The sequence below is a fragment of the Manacus candei genome, unplaced genomic scaffold (assembly GCF_025592945.1).
Source record: "Manacus candei isolate 608988 ecotype Guabito, Panama unplaced genomic scaffold, ASM2559294v1 h1tg000033l, whole genome shotgun sequence".
Classification (NCBI taxonomy): Eukaryota; Metazoa; Chordata; class Aves; order Passeriformes; family Pipridae; genus Manacus; species Manacus candei.
Window position 1 is genome coordinate 12,105,265 of NW_026138081.1, and position 20,933 is coordinate 12,126,197.

The window sequence follows — 20,933 nt, forward strand, 5'->3', positions numbered from 1 at the left end:
AGCGTGACTGTTTTGAGGTCAGAGATCCTGTTTCTAGGGAATGAGAGTTACTTCTTGGGATGCTCAGCCGAGGATGGATGCACGCCATCCCCTCCCTACACTGCTGTCCTGCCCTCCATCCCACAGTTGCTGCTCCTCTCATGGAGTCAACTCATCCCTGCCAGGGCCCTCAGGGGCTAGAGGTGAAGAAGCCCATGTCTGCTGCAGTGCAGGATCACGACAGCAGCATGGCTGAGCTGGCGAGGAGGGCTCTGGACTGGCAGCAGGCAGGCTGGGGAATACCCATTGTGTGCATAGCAGGGACAGTCGCTTGCTCCTTGGGGCTGATGGTTTGTGATGGAAGTAACTATCACTGCTGAAAGTCCGACGCCCAGCTCCCAAATGCAGTTTGGGCTATGCAGTCAATGAAATTTGAACAGACTGAGAGCTTTTCTGTGTGTATATGTTTCTGCAGACCCTTTCCCAGCTAGCTGAGCTGCTCAAGCAGATAAGAAACGCAGAGGAGTTCCCAAGGAAAGGCCTCAGGTGTTATGTTTGCTGCTGCTGCAGTTACAGGGCACCTGGGAGTTAGGGAGGCAGCCAGCACAAAGCCGTGGGGAACTGGGCTTCCTGGTATCATAAATAATAAAAGAAAGAAAGACAAGAGAAAAAAAAAATTCCTGGAATACTTTCATATATTTATTGCTCTGTCTCTACTGACTCTCATAGGTGGTAGTCTATTGCTGCAGACTTTCTGGAACTGTTTTATTTTCAGCTGTGAAATTTATAAATATCATGTCCGTATCATATGATTTACCTAGGCTGTGGAGCAGGGCCTCTTTTGGACAGGCCTGCCCACCTGCATCCCCCAGGAGCAGTGGAAGAGGTCAGCTGGTCAGAGAGGGGAGGTGCAAGAGGAGGCAGCGTGTCAGTCCCTGGCCTAGACATTGGTCCAGGGAGTATAAATATTGGCAAAATGTTCCTAAGGATCAAAGCAAAGACTGCTGAGACAGATAACATCAGACTTTGGAAAGCTTTACAGGGACGACCTCAAAAGCCTGAGTGAACAGTATCAGAGAAAGCAGCAAATCCGAAATCACAGCAGGGAGGTAGTCGCAGTTAGCTCCTGCAACTGTTACCTTTACCGACGTCTGCTTTCAACCCCACTGTACCAACTGGGCAATTTTTTTCTCAAAACCCTTTCATAGCTCATCCTACCAGACTTAAATCTGGACCTTCCTTGCCCTTGTGCCTGAGGGTGACAGCTACATTTCATCCTGGTTTTATCCCAATCACTTCAATGCAGTCTTTCAGCTGCAAGAGTGAGAAATGGGTGAGGACACGCACACCTTCTCACAAGCTCATTCACGGGCTTTTGGTTGTGGAGACATGACAGCTGTTCACAGAAGGGCTAAACTCTAAATATACAGTGAATTAGTGGAAAGATGTAACAAGAGATAAGTGCTGGAAAAAATGGAAATTGCCAAAGACACAGGCTAAGATGCCTGAGCTGGCGTTAATGACCCTGGATATGACACTGCTGGGGAAAAGCTCCCAGTGGGGACACCACTAGATGGTGGAGCTGTTTCCTAGAAAGACTGATCCCGGACTGGTAGCATTTAAAAATAGGCTAATGTGAAAATCAAAAAAAAGATCATCCAGTTGATGTACTCTTTGCTTGGTAAGGAGAGCATGAATAGGAAGTACCACTGTACCACTTCCCGGACATTTAGGAACTGAGAATAGTGGTTCAAGTTTAAAATCTGCAGTAGGGCTACCATGTTTTTTGTCCAAAGATCCCAGTCAGAAATGTGGCCAGGTGTGACAGGGAGCTGTGCAGCATATGCAGGTTGTCTATTGTTCACACAGATCCCTCTTTTTCTGGTCTGGAGATGGCCCACAATGCAGAGCAGTGGCACCAGACAAGGGAGAGCCGTGGTCACTTGTCAGGACGTACCAGAGTCCTGCTGGTGTAGCAGCACTCTTGCTAATGAAGGTGTCACCACTTCTACTGGAGGCAGGAGGTGGGCAGGAGAGGATGCTCCATCACAGCACATGGGCTTGAGGATACATATGCCCCATTATAGAAGCTCAAAAGTGGTTTTACTTGTAGCTGCTACCCCTTAGACAGGAACCAGCTTACCAGTTGAGTGGTTGAAATGTCCTCCTCCTGTATCACCGTACTGCTGTCATACCTCATGTCCCATTAATTATTAATTGTTGAGGGTAGTCAGGCAGGAACACCTTCCCAGGCTGCTGTCAGCCTCCCTCTCATTTCCTTCTGCCCTGCATAAAGGCTGGGCTGTTTCTGTAGATGTCTCATGACGTCCTTTTCTGTGGCACTAAGCCAAATTTATAGCCTTCTTGCCAAAAGCAGTGCAAGTCCTCTCAGAAGGCTGTGGGCTGACTGTGGGGTATCAGTCAGGAGCACCTCTGCTGACACACCACCACTGCCAGGGGATGCAGGACAAGAAAGCAGACATAACCAAGCACCACGCGTGGCTGCTGGGTACTGGTTTTGTGCTATTCAGTAGGGGAGCACCAATGAGCTGGTGACAGGGGACCTACTTGATGCGGGGAGCAGATGGGTTCCTCTATCCTCAGAGACCTTTCCTGTGGCCAGGACCAAGGAATGTAGTGCTCTGCAGGGTTCAGTCTCAATGTGGGTGTTGGAGAAGGGTCTGACTAGGTTGTCTGCACATGAGTGCACAGGGCTCATCCTTCCATCTGGCTCTTGGAGAGGGAGGAGTAGCTGGCAGAGCTTGCCCCAACTTCCTCTTCCCCATCTGTGCTGGCCTCTGTGGCCTGTGATCAACCTTCCTGCCATAACAGCGACCTCCTCCCATTGTTACAGCCTGTGACACCCCAAAGCTGAGCTCCAATACCTTCTGAGGCCAAGGCTGGCAGCTTTTCTGCACCCATGGCAGCCCTCTGCCTTGTCTCACCTCCTTCCTCTCTCCCTCTCTCTCTCTCTGTCCAAGGTTGGTGCCAACCTCTCTGCCCACCTTTGGGAGCTGCTGCCCCCCTGCCAGGGTGCTAGCTGTAACTGGTTGAACCAACTAATTGGTCAAAATATTTACATCTGTTTCCTTTTGTCTCTCCCCACCCCCTGCCTCTGCTGAAACCCTCCTTCCTCTCCCCTCCCTGCTCTCCCATCCAAATAGGTAAAGACAGTGCTTTGGGAGAGGCCGACTTGCAGCCGAGCTCTGACCCTTCGGGAATGGACAGCAGCTACCTCAGCGTGAAGGAGGCTGGGGTGAAAGTGCCCCAGGACAGGGCCAGCACAGACCTCCCCAGCCCCATGGACAAGGCCGACTCGGAGAGCAACAAGGGCAAAAAGCGGAGGAACCGCACCACCTTCACTAGTTACCAGCTGGAGGAGCTGGAGAAGGTCTTCCAGAAAACCCACTATCCTGATGTCTATGCCAGGGAGCAGCTAGCCATGAGGACAGACCTCACCGAGGCTCGTGTACAGGTATGGGGGAATGGCCTGGGGCTGGGTGAGGGGTGGGTGAGCTGCAAACAAGCCCCTGAGGTCCCCTGCAGCCCCACCATAAACTGCAGGCAGCCGAGCCCTACCCAGAGCCTGTGCCACAGGCTAGCATGCTTCTCCAGCAGGGACAGGCCAGGAAGGTACATCCGCATCTGACACTAGTGTCAGCTCCCTTATTTGGTCTGGTGTCCTGTGCTTCAGTGTTCACAGACACACCTCTTGCCCCTGAGCTAATGGGACAGCAGGCGGGTAAACCTCATGGCCACTCACAACAAAGCTTTTACAAAAAACACTTTTTTTCAGGAGACTCACAGGGGGCACAGGTTCATTAGTCTGAGTGGGAGCAAGCTTTTCCACAAGATGGGCTCTTTCTGGCAAGATGGGGATGCAGAGGTGACCAGGAGCTCAGTAGCAGAGAGCATGAGGTGATACAGGACAAGGAGCTTTTATTGCCTGCTTGGTTAAGTAGGTGCTGAGGATGCATGAGAGCTGGAGACCTGGAGACAAAAGGTGCACCCACCACCTTGGGAGGAGCAGGAGAGTGAAACAGCTACACTGTTGACAGACTTCCAACCACCTCCACCCACACAGGTGCCTATGAACTAGCTCCCCCAAACTAAACTGGGGGTCCAGCTGAGCCAAAATCCACATAAAGGAGTTTAACAGAAGGCCTGGAAGGGCTCAGAAGCATGTGCAAAAAGGAACATCATTGCGTAGAGCAGACATCCACAACTCATGCCTTGGTGGTCAGCTCTTTCTGCAGCCTAGCTAATCATGTAACTTCCATCTGCAGGCATTTGTCAGCTCACCATCCCCAGAACCTGCATTAACATCAAGAATGTTGGTTAAGGCATGGTGCTAAAAATCACAAGGTCACGGGTTCCATCGCCACATGGGCCATTCACTTAAGCATTGGACTCACTGATCCTTGTGAGTCCCTTCCAACTTGGAATATTGTGTGATTCTGGGATTTACCTGAATAGTTGGCCTGTGGAGACACCTGATTGTATGTCTTACACCAGGCAGACTCCTAGCTCCCAGGCAGCCCAGCTTCCCTCTGCTTTAACCTTTACAAGTAGTTGTTGCAGACAGTCGAAGCAGTCAAGCCAGCATCCATGCTTAAGTCCATTTTAGTCTGTACTTTCACTTCCAGATTCAATTGGAAGCAGGATTTTTCTTGTCTGCTTCCTAAATTGGTTTGCAGGGCTGGTGTGCTCTTCTTCCCCACAGCTGTTTCTCTTCAGGCTGGACACGGCTGCATTTCAGTAGGAAGCAGCATGATTCCCATTGGTCCCGAGTGTAGCATGCTGAGCACTGCAGGATGGACAGAGGAAGGCAGTGCTACAAACATCAGCTCTTTACTTCTGTCACTGGATGAAACCCTTGATTTCCCAGGAACACATCACAAGTGCCGATGGGGTCTCCTGGGAGGCCAGGCACAGCATCTGGTTACACGCTGCACAGTGCATGAAATTCCTTTTGCTCAGGAATGAGAATGAGGTGCTGGAGGGTGGCAAGCTCCTCCTGCTTGCTTCTGAGCCAGTGTGTGCAGTTAGTGTGTCACCCGAGCCAGCACGCAGGGCTGCTAACAGAGCCAGGGCAGGTGAGGCAGATGCAATCTACAAGTTCCTTACATCTGGCCTATGATCTTGGGGGGTTTCCCCCACTGGATAACACTAAAGCTGAGGGCAGAAGCACCTCACCAGGCAGATATCTGGCAGAAGGGGATATCACCTTGTCCTGAGATAAGTGCCCCAGCAGCCTGTTGCCATGGCTGCCAGCACACACCCCTCACTTGGGGTGGCAATTACAGGGCTCGTGGCTGAAGGACTTGTCCAAGTGGGCTGGCACTCGAGCACTTACCCAGAGTTGAAAGGTGTCAGCACTTGCATTTCAGTCATTCCCCTGCTCTGACAGGAAGGGCCCAGTCCCCTGGGCTATGAGCTGGCACTCAGCCACCACCTCATGAGGAAGGGCTGCCATGCTGTCGGTAGAAATGCAGACTGCCTGTCACTGGAGAGCAAGAACCAGCAGGCCTGTGGGTGCTGGCTGAGCAGACTCAGGGCACCAAATGTGTTGGGTATCTCCCATGTGTTCCCAGGGGGCTGGAGCTGCTGTCTAGTGAACTGCTTAGCTTCATCGTGGCAGTGGCAGCCCCTCAGGAGGCATGGAGGTGCAACTGGAGATGGCACAGGGTTCTTCTGCTGATGCCACAGGGCTGCACTTCCCATGAAGGAAGCTTTTGGAGTTAGAGCTTTAGTGAATCTTGCCAGTGACTGTCTCCAGCTCTGGGTTGTGTTATAGCTTGTTTAAGTTTGACTTTGGTCTCCCACTCTTCTGAGCAGCTCTGGGGGGGCCTTCCAGTGCCAACACTCTAACATTGAGGGCCATCAGCTCACAGCCAAAGAGTGGGTACAGGCATGGGCCAACAGCTCAGGAAACTGATGGCAAAGTAAATGCCTATGGCAAGGATGAAGAACCAAGGGCTAGAGGGTTGGAAATCATAAATTAGCCGTGAACCCCTTACTACTTTACCCCTGAGAGCCAAATAGCCATTGTGTATTCAGGCACCCTCTGCCAAGCTGGCAGAGGCTCCAGCTGCTGTGGGATATTGGGGTACACACCTATGGCAGCCCCATGGGCTTTGAGGGAAGCTCAACAGTCCCTCTCCCAAGGAAGGTATGGTCATCTAAGGGATGCCAAATGTCCTGGAATAATTTCATGGAGGCCAGCTTCAGCTGCCTGCAAGGCTCAGCTGAGCAAAGGAGAGTGGCAGGAAGGTGAGGCACCCAGCAGGTCTGATGCTCTCTCCCAGAGCTGAGCCAGCTTTTGGCTGGAGGTCATCCCCTCTGGCAGAGCTCCCTGGGGAGCATAACCAGCCACATTGCAGGCAGGAGCAGATGTGAAGCCTAGAAAGGCAAGTGGCAGCTCTGATTTTTCCAACCCTTTCCCAAGCTCACGCTTCATTAGTGAAATAGCTGCCAGAGTTCTCGGTGCCTGGAGAAGAGCCCATGCCAGCAGCATGCATGGGGTGGGCTGCACTGTCTGTGAAGTGGTGGCATTCCACAGCCTGGCCCCTCTCCTGCTCCATTTCCCTGCCTGCCTCTATTTCCAACCATCTGTAGTGGTGTCCAACAATGTCAAAGCTAATTCCCCTTGTGATGCAGTGCAACATTTTCCCTTTCCGAACCTCACAACCTGGCCCCTTGTTTCCATGTACTATTAAGATACTGCACATCCCTGTTTTCCAAAGTGCGAGCCATGTGTAAGCCCTGTGCAGAGGCAGAGCTACACAGCCAGGGACAGACTGCTGGGGCTCAGTCACAAGCCTGCATGGGCGCACAGTGGGTGCTGAGTTCATGTAGGTCCTACAAAAGGTGTATATTCCACTCCCTTATTCTCTTCCGTGTCTGCGGCTGCAGAGCTCCAGAAAGAGCTTCTGCTTGGTATTAGCAACTGCCTGATACAGCAACTGTCTGAGCTTCTTCCAGATCATCCAGGTCTGCAGCATATGTCTGAGGCAGTGGCACGAGAAAAACATGGTAGACACGTGTATTCACACATGTCTCCTTCCCCTTGCATATACTCACATACACATCCCAGGCCCTGCCAGCCTGGCCCTGGCTGCTCATCTCTCTTGGGCTATGAGCATCTCTGCCTCCTGGACTGCTCTGTGGCAGAGGAGAAAGGGATGGGGCTGGAAGAAGTCTTTGCAGCCAGGGAATATAACTATAACCCCTCAGCTAGCCCCCCTCAGAGCCAGCCCTAAGATTGCTGGGACCATTAATGAAATGTTTTTGGCGGTAACCCTGTGATGCGGCGGGGGATTGAAAGTGAGAGGGAAATGTCAAACTCTGCTGTAGCAAAATCACCGCCTTGGAAAAAAAAGAAAAGAAAAAAAGCAAAGCAAAGCAAGAAGTAATATATCTTGATCCCTTTTCCCCCATAAAACCCTGGGAGGCTTGTGGAAGGAGCGGAAAGACTGAGCTAAGCCTGCAGGAAATTAAACATGAAATGAAAACAAGCTCAAGTTATTCAATTCTCTCATCCCAGGCTCCAATTTCCCATTCCAGGCCACTGATAAAATGGTGTCCAGTTTCAGCACTCAAAGATGAATTCTGGCTCTGTTTTTGCAGTCTGGAAAGCAAAGGGCTGGTGGCCATCACTGGGAAGAGGGGAGATGCCTAGCCTTTCACAGAGGGATGGGGTCCTAGACACAGACAGATGGAGGCTGAGCAGAGGGAGGAGGGCAGTAGGGTTGGAGGACAGGAATGGGAAGAATGGATACTGTGAGGCTGCCAGAGGAGAGCAGGAACACAAGAGAGTTGAACGTGGTGGGCAGCTGTTGTCTGCACCAGGGTAGTGATGCAATAAGGGTTGTCAACAGGGCGTGAGTGCAACCTCATGGCTGCCAGCAGCCCACCACCACATGTGTGCAGAGATCAGCCTCACTTTCCACTGCTGCACTGGTGGGCATAGGACACAGGGGAAAGCACCTTTTTCTTTTGCTTGGAGGAAGGATAAATGTAGCGATGCAGCCCACAACTATCCAGATGTGGCCAGAGTGGCCTGAGCGATATCCCAAATCAGCCCATCCACCTGTGCCCTGTGCAGGGCACGTGGGGCTTGGTGGCAGGGGCAGACTGGCAGTGCCAGGGTAGAGGCAGCAAGTCAGCAAGCAGGAGTCTCCTGCTTGCTTTCTTTGTCTCAGGCCATTCCTTGCCTCTCCTTCCCCAACAGCACATCAGCTGTGTATGCATATGGGTTAAGGTACCAGCATATGGCTGAATTTTTATGGAGACATGAAACATTTTTTGTTCTGTAGATTTTTATAGGGCTTATTTGGTACATCATGGCTTATCAAAGCATTGTCTGCAGGAGTCAGATACATGACATTACCCTACACTCCCACTCTAACTTAACACTGAGATTCAGCCCACAGTAACTGCTGGTCTCTGCACGAAGTACCCTATCCCAACCCTAGAGGACATGCTGCACCAGCCACTGCAACCTCCGCTGTCACATCCCCATCCCACAACAGTTTCTCTTGACAAAAAGTGAGAGGCAATGAAAGGAAAATGGACTTCGGTCAGGGTTTAGATTTGCTTTTTAAAAGCAGACATCTTCTAAGATTGTGGAAATACCGAGGATCAGCTGGGGTTTTTGCTGACATCTTCACATTGTCTTGCCTGTCTTGCTTTCCCTGGAGCACTGTGGAGGCTTGGAGAAACCCAACTGCAAAATACCAAGCAACCTATAAGTGTTTGGACCAGAGGTGAAAGGAGAACTTTGAAAAACAGTCCAAACCTTGCTACAAGTGTTTTGGACTCATGGCTTACTGCCGGCCTTCTGAGTGTCTCCGTTGCCCATGGCACCAACACTTGGACTGAAGTCACTCTTCTTTTTCAGCCTAATGCAATGATTTGCAACAGCCTCCCAGCCCACCAGACACATGGGGATTGCAATTCGGGAACTGCCAGTTTAAACCATTTTGCTCTGCCAGAGCCAGTTCAATCCAATGCATAAATGTGGCAGAGCAAAGGCTGAGACCCCACTCTGCTTCAACTGGCCCGAGGAAACCTCCCTGCGGTTCCATCAAGGCAGCTGCTGCGCTGTCCTGGGAAGCTGAGCACACAAACCCTGCATTGATGGCTTCAAAGGTCACACCGCAGAGCAATTCAGCTCTGGGGGGGCCTGTGCTTGGCCATCCTGCTCCCGGGAGGAATGCCCAGGCGGGCTCCCCTGCATGGCAGCGCAGGTGTGCGGGCAAGGCCGCCGGTGCCTACGCCAGGAACAGAACGGCCGCATATGCCTGGCATATGTTCATTCCGGCCTCACGCACAGTCAGCACTCTGCTCCCTACCTGTTCCCCGCCCCTCTGTGCACAGCGGGGCCTCCTCCGCCCGAGGAGAAACCGGGTCACCACCGCTAACTTTGAATCTGCAGATCAAAGCAGCATGATCCTGGCCAGCCCTGAGACTGGCCTGCAGCTGGGCTGGAGTGGCTGTGCCAAGAAGAGGGAGAAGAAAAGCAGACAGATGCCTGGGGCATCAAACCTGCTCCAGTAGGATGCTCTTCGTGTACTGCGTGTGTTCAGCTGGGATGATGTTAGGACCTTTCTGCTAGTGCTTTTTGAATCTGCTCAAAATACTCATAGGGTTTTTGATTTGAGGTGGGGGGATTAAGAACAGCTGTTTTGGGTAAGGCTAGTCTGGCTAGCTTGTGGATGGCCCATGCCAGTGACATTGCCATGGCCGTGGAGCAGGGCAGTAAACCCTACACCATCTGCAGCCTGCATGGGAAGGACATGTCCGGGTGCTGCATCATCTGCTCACTGCACCAAGCAGACCATAGCACATGGCCAGACCCTCAGCTGCCCACTTGTACCATGAGGCCGACAGCTGGGCCACAACGGGGAGCTGTGAGAGACCAGCGCAGGGCTGCCTATGGTGGGAAGGGGGAAACTGATGCAGCAGAGCCTGAAACAACTCTTCCAGCACAAGCAAGAAGGTCAGCTCAGATGAGAACCCCCAGCCCCTCGTGTTTCTCTCTCCCTGTAGCAGCTTCTAGTTGCTGATGCAGGCTACAGGTGCCACTGCTGTCGTGCCCCCCCGAGAATTGGCCTGCCACCCCACCCTCTGCCAAGTGTCTGGCCTGTCCTCCTCTTCTCCTAACACATAAGTTTCCTACCTGGTGTCTGCTTTCCCCAGCTGCTTGCCAAGCAGCAAAGCTGCCCCATGGCCAGGCATGGGAAGGGCCAAGCTGTTTGTTACCGATGCCCCTGCTACCCCCGCCGCGAGTCACGGTGTAAAACTCGAAGCAGAGCCAAGAGGCTCTAGGACTGCTCCTTTCATGCACTGGCGTGACCTGCACAACCCAGCCCCTGGTGATCACCCTCATCTCTCAGTGCCTTCAAAGAGGCTCTTGATTGATGTGTTTCCCTGACTCACGAGCTTCAAGAGGCTTTGAAGACACTGGGCCAGGCTCTGATCTCTCTTAGGCTGATGCAAATCAGGAGCAATGGTGCTGACAACAGTGCAATAATCCACACTGATGTCAAGCCAGTAAAAATAAGAGCAGAAAGAGAGTTTTGGTCTTTGCCTTGAAGGGATCTGAGCAGCACTGTGAAGTAGAGAGCTGCAAACTTTGCGAATAAAACTCAGTGTAAAGCAAAGGACACTGTAGAAGGACACTTGCTGTTTTCTGCAGCTAAGGAGGGAAGGGGTGTTAGGCTTTTTCTCTCTCATCACAGTTAAGAAAAATAACCCTTAAAGCTTGGTGAGAAATGCAAGCTTCAGCCAACAGCATTGTCATAGCCAGAATTAGGCCTGGGGAAAGCCCCGTCACTGCTGCTTTCAGCCAGGCAGCAGCACACATGTATTCACACTTCTTGTCTGAGACTGGCTGACAGCAGGAGAGCTGTAGGCAGAGCCTGGGTAACAAAGATTTCAGGGTGAGAGGACGACGGGCTATCCCAGGACAAATTAGGCTGTGGGAGGCAAGAGCTGTGAATGTTACCAGAGAGGCAGTACACCAAAAGATGGGCATCCCCTTTTGCCTTAGGTGTGCCCAGTCTAGCAGCAAAGGCTGGTCCCAGACCTCCAAGAGATGCAGGGCAGGACTGTCACTCTCCTGCAGAGCTTGTGTGTGGAGGAGCACCCATCTCCATGCCATGCAAAACCACCCACCTGGGGAGGGCCTGCCCACTGGCAGGCTCCTCAGGGCTGCCAGGCTCCCAGCCACTACCAGCAGCAACCCTTGGTCACAGCCCCCCTCTTGCTCTCTCCCAGGTGTGGTTTCAGAACCGGAGAGCAAAATGGCGCAAGAGGGAGCGGTTCGGTCAGATGCAGCAGGTCCGGACCCACTTCTCCACTGCCTATGAGCTGCCTCTGCTGACCCGTGCTGAGAACTACGCCCAGGTGAGTGCATTCCCCTGCCTGGGCCCATCTGTCCCAGTGCCTGCTGGACACACTGCCTCTGGTCCCAGTCCTCTCCAAGTCATGTTTCCCTTCTCAGGTTCATCCACCTGCCCCCAGGCAAGGTTGCAAGAATGCTGGTGCCAGGGCTATATGTGTTGTCAAGCACTGAAGGGCTGGGAGTTTTTTAGTCAAGTATCCTGCCTAGCTCCCTTATGCCCTCGCCAAGAGCAGCCATCTTTAAAGTAGGTACCAAGCCCAGCCCTGTGTGCCATAGTGCAGCACCCTTTGGGCACAGGTCACCCTGCTCAGCACATCCTGTTACACTGCCCTTCTCCCATCATGTGTGCTGCTGCCCACTAACTTCATTTCAGTTTGAAAAAGATCCAAAAGGCTAATTCATGCCTAAAGAACAGCAGTTCCCAGGAAGGTTTCCTGTTGCCGTGTCTGGGTTTCCATGCCCCTGGGACATGGTGGTTGGACAAAAGTATTTTTTCCCGGCAAATTCTTACAGCCATCTCCCAGTGATGGGCTCTGGTACCTACAGCGCACTTGATGATATCTGAGGATGCTTCCCAATGGACTTGTAGGTTTGTGCTCCAAAGGAAGTGGGGGGAGCAGCCTTGTTGGGGTACCTGAGGCTGCTTCTGGGTCCTATTGAAACTCTTCCTGCCCTGACCCTGGCAGCAGATCACACAGCTGCCTCACCTCCTTAGCTTCCTGTCCTGGAAAACTTTTGACCAAAGTAACCTCTTAAGCATTGGGCCAGCCCCCATTTCACAACGCTGCCTTCAGAGAATGCCAGACAGGCATTAGTTTGATCAAGGGCTAGGCTGTGCCCCTGCAAAGCACTCCCTCCATCCTGCACTCCTCTTCCCACCACCCAGAATTTGCTTGAGGGCAGAGTTCTGCAGGTGTGATGTTCTGAACCTGACTGTCCTCACAGATGTGCTGGGAGTCCTCCCTGACTCCCTGGCTGTCAGGTACCTCCCCAGCCAGTGCTGTAACAGTGCTACCCCACAGCCAATCCAGGAGCATTTGACCTCTCTCCTGCTTGGCATCTCCCCCAAACTGAACAAGAAACCTTTATGAAATAGCTGAGAGATGCCAAAGCAGCTTTTCAAGCAGGGGACACTCTCAGCAGCGTTTTCAGCATGCCCTTCTCTTGTCTTCATAACTTACACTCCCTCCACACAGCTCTCTTCTCCCAGCACTAGAGATCAAAAATTTGAAAAGCAATTGCTGGAGGTAAGAGATCAGAGAGGGCCCAAGGGCCCATGGTGGAGAGGTGCAGTGGGATGAAGGGCCCTTTGCCCTCTTGCTCCAGCCAGCTGCTCATCTCCTCCCCACTTTCATCCTGCATCCCCATGTCGCTCCCTGCCGCAGCACACCTATTTCCACTGCCAAATACTGAGCCCCCCTTTCTTCTTCTGCAATATCACTTCATAAGTGATACTGCAGGAGCCCAGATGGTCGCTCGAAGTGGCCCTCCAGGGCTCTGCTCTGCAGAAGGGTGGACAGTGCTGCCTTGATGGGCTGGGTAGAGGGGCCAGGAAACTGCCTGTGCTGGGGGCTGCAGGCAGCTCAGCTCCCACAGGCATGTCTGTGTGGTACAAAATAGCTCTTGCCTGGGCAAAGCTGCCCTGGGCTGGGGCAGGAGGGCTAGATCAGCAGCCTTGCAGCACCCCTTTCTGCCTGTTCCCTGCGTGATGGGTGTGACCACAGGAACACCATGGATGACATAAGGTTTTCCGTGCTGAGAAAAGTGCTCATGGTGCAAATAAAATAAGAGAAATGCCTGGGAGGGGCACAGGTAAACAGAGAGATGCTATGGCAGAGGCTATGGCACAATCCTGCTCCCTTCAAGTTAGCCTCCTGCAGTCCCTGCCCCTGTCTGGGCTGGCATAGAGGTTTTGGAGTGGATCTGCTGGCTCGCACTGGCTGCCCCTCATGCGCAGGGCTGCCCTGCAGGGCTGGGGCTGGACACAATCCATCCCCCCAGGCCAGCTGCTGGACACATCCTGCTCAGGGCAGCCCTGATGCTTTTTTTTCCCATCCCCAGATCCAGAACCCCTCCTGGATTGGCAACAATGGAGCTGCCTCTCCTGTGCCTGCCTGTGTTGTCCCCTGCGAGACGGTGCCCTCCTGCATGTCCCCCCATGCCCACCCCCACGCGGCCGGCGGTGTCTCCGAGTTCCTTGGCGTCTCCGGCCCTGGCAGCCACGTGGGACAGACTCACATGGGTGGCCTCTTTGGCACGGCCGGGATGAGCCCCAGCCTCAATGGCTACGAGCTGAACAGCGAGCCGGACCGCAAGACCTCCAGCATCGCTGCCCTGAGGATGAAAGCAAAGGAGCACAGCGCCGCTATCTCCTGGGCGACATGACAGGGCTGCAGCCCAGTGCCCATGACACAGAGAGAGCACATAGGGACAGCTGAACAAATCCATCCGCTTGGACGCCAGACAGCAGTTGCCTCCTCGGGGATCTGAATGCAGCACTTTTAGCTACCCTAGGCATATAAAGTACATATGTTAATGTAAGTGGAGTGTTTCCAGCATGAACATGGCAGCTCCTGGCTTCCTGGGATCAGGCAGGGAGAGGGAGGCTGTGGAGCAGCACTTCTTCCATCAAGATCTGGGATGAGATGCATCCCTCCTCACCACCACCTCCCCAGTAACCTGGGCATTTTTTCTCCCTGCTATTTTTTTTGACACCAGATCTGCCTTTCCAAAGAGCAAGAGCCCACTGGCTTTTCAGCAGCTTCTCCCATCCACCCACCCACCCACACACACATGCACATACTCTCTCTCACACACATATTTTCTGCCCTGGGCAGGGGACTGGATGGGAACTCTGGCACCAGCAAAGAGACACCTCTCGTGCTGCTTATGTCATTTTAGCGGGAGCTAAGACTTCCCACAGTTGAGCAATAACAGGGCTGGGAAGATAACTAAGAAGGCAACATTAGCCCACCTCCTTCTACCCAGCTTTCTCTCCACCTTGTAGTCTGAGATGAAGTCCATGAAGGGGATACCCTTTTACCCAACATGGCACAGTGCTATCATGCTGAGAGTCTTTGCCAGCCCTCTGGTGACCCAGACAAAGATGCATCCCAGCAGACAGTATCTTCCCAAGCATGGCTCACTGCCTCAGGGAGCGCCTGGGCTTTGCTTTTCCTGGCTGTGGTTGATGATGGGGCTTATGTGCATGGTGGGGCAGCAAAAGGTTTCCTCCAGCTTTCACTGGGTTGGCAATCACTAACCTCAATTTAGAGACAGTAGCTAAAGCAGGGAAGCACAGATGCTGTGTAAATCTCCAGGTCCCCAAAGAGACTGCTCTGAGAAACAGCTCAAGTGCTAGCACACAGCCACAGCGGCATGAGACCATCAAATTCCTCATATACCTTATCCTGGGGTGAGATACATGCAATGACAAGCCCTCCCTCAGCCCCCCACTCCAGTGCCTTGCTGCACACCACAGCTGCAGGCATTTCTGCACAACGGATGGCACAGGGAACAGGCTGGGAAGGGATCCAAAGGTGGATGAGGTGATGCTGTCCAATCTCCAGCTACCTTGGACCCTCTTCAGCTTGTTGAGGGAGGAGGAGACACCAGAACTTGCCTGGTTTGTCTGAGCCAATGTGCCTCCCCATTTTTCCCTCCCAGTGCTCTTACCTGCACAGCATTTTAAGTAAGATCTCCTTTGCAAGGCTGAACATTTTAGAAGTTTTTCAATGATCTTGTAGTGCTAGGAATAATTTTGGAACATCTTTTTACCACTGAAATACTACCAGAGAGAAGCTGAAAGTCAGCTGAGCACTATCACTGCCACGGTATGGCTACACAAGCTGGGCTTGGACTGGGGCAACTGTCCTCAAGATTTGCAAGGGAACTATAGGATATTACTCACATAAAAATTGGGTTGTCACCCTGCCCTGTCTCCTCATGCATAGTGTTAGGGGATCTTGTAGTTCGAGGTCCAGGAATATCTAGTGGTCTTGGAAAAGGCTTCAAATAAGCTACAACCAAATGTCAGGTTTCAGGTTAACAAGCTATATAAGTATTTCCATAGTGTCTAGACTGTCATATACTACCTAAATGATACACCATTTCTAGCTCAAAAGTAATATATTTATTGGAATATGAAAAGATCAGTAGTACTGTCTCTTTTCTCAGAAATGCTAAGAGATGCCTTCCCTGGTACACACAGGGAGCCAGCATGCATTTAACCACACCATCTGTATGACCAGGGTCTCTCCCATCCCAAGCAGCCAGGATTTACATCCTAACCTAAACATTCACCTGAGACATTGGGCCATGGTGGGTTAGATGCTAGAAGTGGTGCTGATCACTGAACAGTCATGCTGACTAGTTGGAAGTGTACACCACCCCTAGTGGGTGCCTCAGAAGCCATTGAGGTTCCCAACCACCCAGGGACCAGTGGCAGGAGGCGATTTCTCCACTAGATTTTGTGCAGGCAGCTGAGTATGGTGTTGAGAGCACTTTCCCAGGTACACCAAAGAGCATGATGCTTTCCACAGTCAGCAGGCAATCTGTGAAGGGCCACTGCCCAAACAGCCCAGTATCACTACTGACAAGGCAAATTAGCAACAGGGAGAGCTAAGGAGAGGGTGATGGGGCAGGCAGGCACATGGGAATGCGTCCCACATGGCCTACAGGTACCAAAGGCAGCTCCAGTGGAGAATTGTAGTTACTCAAGAACTTAGCTGCATTCCCTACTGAAGTTAAAGGGTAGCTTTTCCTCACAGACTTCCACAAGGCCAGGATTTCATCCAAGCTGTTTAATAGCCCAGAGGATTAAGTGCTGTATCCCTGTCTTGTTAGAGACTCCTGGCAGCCGACTTGGCATTTAGAGAGGCTTGGCCCCCACTTTCTCTCACCTTAAAATTCATGTGGAAAGCACATGTTGGACTCAGTCTAATTTAAATGCCACTGCACATGCCCAGCCCTCAGCCTGCCTGAAATCATCATGGGGGAGGGGGGATGTTGTTCCTTGGACCCCCTTACCGCAGGGCTCCCTTCCTGCCCCCTGCCATGGGGAGCCCTGCTGCTCACCAGGCTCTGCTCCACCTCTCTGGGTGCTGCTGCTATTCTGGCGAGCTCCCTTGTGGGTCATGCTGGAAAGCATGCCCCTCACAAATCTCCAAAAGCAGTTTATTCTGGTAGTTTTTAACCCATATACATCTGTATTTACACACATTTTAAAAATTTATTTCAAAGTTTTTTTAAAACTAGCTGTTAAATTAACGTGAAAAACTGTATAAATATATATATACATACATACATATATATGTGTGTGTATCTTAACCTAGCAGGTCTGCAGCTACTGCATTTCTTAAGGGTCACAGGGTCAGTGCTGTTCTTGCAATCTCAAGTTACCGTGATGATACCATTTTAATTATTATTATTGTTATTTTAATACCTTTCAATTCTATTTATGACTTTCTTCTCTATTTATTTCTTATTTAGTATTTTACTCCTGTCCATACATTGAGTCATGATTCCCTGTTTTGGACTTGCCTTCAAAGGTGCAAGCTTTGTCCCCAGCCACCACCAAAATGTCTCACAAGCCCCAGCCGCTCTGACACCTGCCATCCCCATAGTGGCATCCTCTGTGGATGCAGCCCAGCTAGCTGGACTCACCCATCCGCTCTCTCCAGCCTCATGACGGTAGCAAAACATTTCTCCCAAGCAGTCCTGGCCCTGCCTATGCAGCAGGTACCATACATGGGGGCCAGCTTATGTTGCCCATGGTTAGAAACTACCAGAGATGTCCCAGAGCTTTGAGACCAGGAGGATGGATGTAAATAGTGAGAACAGCACGGGTTCCTGGCACTTGTTTAAAAGCGGTTGGGTACCACTCGCTGCCAAGTACTCAGAGGCACTTCTTGCCTGCAAGCAGTAGTTAATGCTTTGGTAGCAATTGCAAACCAGTGGTGAACCAGGCTTGGGCTTGCTGGGCCCTGCAGGGTCTAGACTCTAAGGGCTGCTGTGCCTGAACAAGCTCATGGAGAGGAGTGAGACAGGGGCCAGGTCAGCCCTCAGGCATGTTGCCTGTTGCCAGCACTGCCACCCACCTGTGCTCCAAGTGGGCTCTCCAGCCAGTAGCCAGGCTCCAGCTGCCGCATCTTGAATATGCTACTCAGTTCAGGTCTCACTGCCCCAGCACCTACCTGAGTAGAGCTTATGGGGAAGAGTACCAAGACAGCAAGATGAAAAGAGAACCAACTTCGTTCTCCTCTAGAGCCCATGGCAAAGTGTGAGTGAGTTTGCATCCCTGCCAGAACACGCATCCGTGATGGAACACATCTGGCCTGAGCCGTGAGCGTGGGCAGGGTGTTAGGGAAAGGCCATGTGTAGCGACAATGTGTCACACATGAGGTCGCAGAGCTGCAGCACACATGGCTCCACCTGCCCCATCAGCCACCGGCACACAGCACAACCCCGGGCAGGTGTACCCGGTGTGCTGCAGAGCAGTGCTGCCTGCTGGTTTTCTCCAGTAATGGAGGCGTTTTGGGGTGGGGAGGCGCGTTTCCCTGATTCCCAGAGCACACTCAGACCGGGCAGCACGTTGTAAAACACTTTCCAAACAAACAAAGGCAAAAAGGTAGTTTCCTGGAAAAGGATTGAAAAAATAATCAAGCAGAGGCAGAGCCCCGTGTTTATTTTGCTACTCTGACTGACACAGCAAAAAGCAAACAGACCGAGGGAGAAATTAAACCCAAATGGGAAAGGAGTGAAATCAGATGGAAAGTCATTCAGTCCTTTGCAGCTTCCCAAAGGGAGCTGGGAAGAGACGAGGGAGCGGCCTTGTACCCCCTTAACTCTTTGCTGGTAACACAGTTCCCCACTCCCCCCACATAGCTAGGTAGGTAGGTAGAGCTAGGACTTTTATACTACTGATTTTGAAGGACGGTTTTCAATGTATAATAATATATCGGTTTAGGTGTGCAGTGTTTGAAAGAGAGACTGGGAGAAAGAAAGAAAACAAACCTCAATCAATATTGTTGGTTTTTTGTTGTAAAATATTGTAACCTTGTATAAACGCAACCTTTTTTTTTTTCCTCTTTAGCTTACCGGCCTGGGGTAGAACATACTAAAAAAATAAAAAAGTTTTTAAAAAGTTCAGGAAAAAAAAAGAATTAAAAAAATCATTAAAAATGTTGCCATGTGAGGTTTGTGCCATACAATGTTACTGCCTATGCAACCATGTATTACCTGTTCATTACAGTGGAATATTAAAAAAGAACAAACAGTCTTGCAGCTTGATTATTTTTAACTTTTTTGAAATAAGTTATTGCACTTGCAGGGTTTTTTTTCTTTGGGGGGGGAAGGGGGTGGAGGTGGAGGGCTGGAATTTCCAGTCACCAGTTTTATTTTTCTAGGTTTTGAAAGCAGTGACATCACTGGGAAGGACCCTGCTTCCCAGCCACCCTGGCCAAGGGGGAACAAACACTGTTGTTGTTGTTTTGGTTTGCAATAAACTCCTTCTCTTCTCTCCTCTCAACTGCAATCTGGCTGGTTTGTTCCTGACTCATGACAGATGAAATGTGATCAGAGGGGCCTCCAAAATCTCACGTTAATTGAAGTTGGCAAAAAATACTAACAGTGCCCTTTTGAACTGCTGACGCAGAGCAGAATGGATTAGCCGGGGGTAGATTAACAACAGGTGGCAGCTCACGGGCTGCTGCCTCTCCCTGTACAAAGAGATGGTTAACAGCCAGCAACCAGGCGCAGGAGTGTCCTGCCAGCCAGCTCCCAGCTAACGAGGGCCTCTCTGCCTCTGGGAGTGCATTCAACATCACTCGGCATCCTCGCTAGACAGCAGAGAGGGCACCGGGGCCACGGGGGAGAGAAGGATGGTCTCCTGTGCTTACTGCTCAGGAGCTGCTGCTTCTTCTAGCAGAGCTTAAGCCTCACAGGGCTCCTGCATGAGCCCTTCTCATGCAGTCCTTAGTGAGGCAGCAGGTAATCACAGCTGACAGGGGGAGAAGCTAAGTTGGCAACAAGATGCCACAGAACTGGGAACCCTCAGCCACTCAGTTACCTGTGCTATGGCACCACCCCTTTTACACAGCACAGTCACGCTTGGGGCACCACAGCACAGGGCAGCCTGAAGTCCAAAGAGATGACACCTGGTGCTGGCAGTGGGGGACTTTCCCTCCAAAAGTGCTCCTTTTCCCCACATTCCTGCAGGTGGTCACACTCCCTCCCCTCCTAGATCCACTTTAGTAGAAGCATCCAGAGGCATCCAAGCCTTACCCACCCTCTCCTCCACCGTGGCTGAGTTCCCCAGAGGTGCCTGCCTGCAGACAGATGCTGCTCACTGGGCTGCAGGGCAGACTGAGCCCTCTAGGTTTCACTTCTCCCCACACAAAGGAGAGGGCTTGTCTCAGCCCCACCAGTTCCCAGGGCACATCTCCTGCCCTGCTGTGGAGAAAACTGGGTTCTGTGTGGGCCATTTCTGCTGCTTTCACTCCATGAATAAATTCAGCTGCAAACCTGTTTCCTTCAGACAGCACAGACCCACCAGCACTGGGACCACCAAGAGCTCAAGTTCCTGGACCCAGATGCTGGGTGGATTGGAAAGTGCCCTTCTTGTTCAGGTAGAGTTGAGAAGGTGCCCAGCAGCTGCCAGCAACCCACCAAGACCCAAAGAGCCCCTCTGGCCTTTCCATCAATTGGCTGGGAGCATCAGCTTGCCTTAGATGGTGCATGGCTGTTTTCTATCTTGCTAAGAAATGGATAATGCAGGTGCTGTTGCAAGTTTATCCATTCCTCTCACTTATAGGAGAAAAATTCCTTCCCTCCCCAAGCACTCCAGATTCTCCAGATGTTGGCAGAGTTCAGACTGTTGAGAGCCTAAAGCCAGTTTCGCTAACATCCTGCTTGTATGGGTTTACATCAGAAATTGCTCCTGACCTGAACATTGCCAAAGAGCTAAAAAGTCTCTCTATAAATTCTAGCTAGTGGCAGGACCCAGATTAGAAATGTGCATTCTTTTTTTGAAGCTGCACTTTCTTACTGGCATCACAGAAGTTGTTTAAAACACATGGAAAAATTTCTCTCTGGGAGATGTGGCTACAGCACCTAGGTTAATGTGTTCCTTCTCTGCTGGAGAATATGACTTTGAGGCAGGGCAAAGTTCAGGCACTTTAAATGAAAAACAATTTTTTTATTCCTGTAAACTAAACAGATTTGCCTTTTTCTCTTCCTCTTTGTAAAAGCAGGTTATTAACCTTTAAACAGATGCATGTACAAAAATCTTCTCATTGGCAAGGAAGGTAACAGCCATGCAAGGTGCATCTACTTATGGCCAGCTGGAGCCCACATGTAAAGGTGTTGCATTTAATCTGAGACAAACAAGTGTTTATTATTTGTGAAGGGATCTTCCACTTTCTCTTGCTTTTCAGTTCATAACTTAGTCACAGGACAAAGACAGATGCTCTGAGTTAGCTGTAGTCTTGCTGAATTCCTGGATCTCATTTTACAGTTCTTTCTGCTTCGAACCTTTCCCCCTGCC

The 20,933-nt window shown here is 51.4% G+C and overlaps 1 protein-coding gene across 1 annotated transcript in view; it reads left to right on the forward strand.

Moving 5' to 3' along the window:
- The window catches only part of ALX4 (ALX homeobox 4), a 39,219-nt gene extending 25,107 nt beyond the window's left edge, over nt 1–14,112 (forward strand). The window contains exons 2-4 of the mRNA XM_051791738.1: nt 3,144–3,454; nt 11,263–11,391; nt 13,451–14,112. Coding sequence (XP_051647698.1) covers nt 3,144–3,454; nt 11,263–11,391; nt 13,451–13,774 — 764 coding nt within the window. The 3' untranslated portion in view covers nt 13,775–14,112. The remainder of the gene's footprint in view (nt 1–3,143; nt 3,455–11,262; nt 11,392–13,450) is intronic.
- Nucleotides 14,113–20,933: the final 6,821 nt, after the last annotated feature.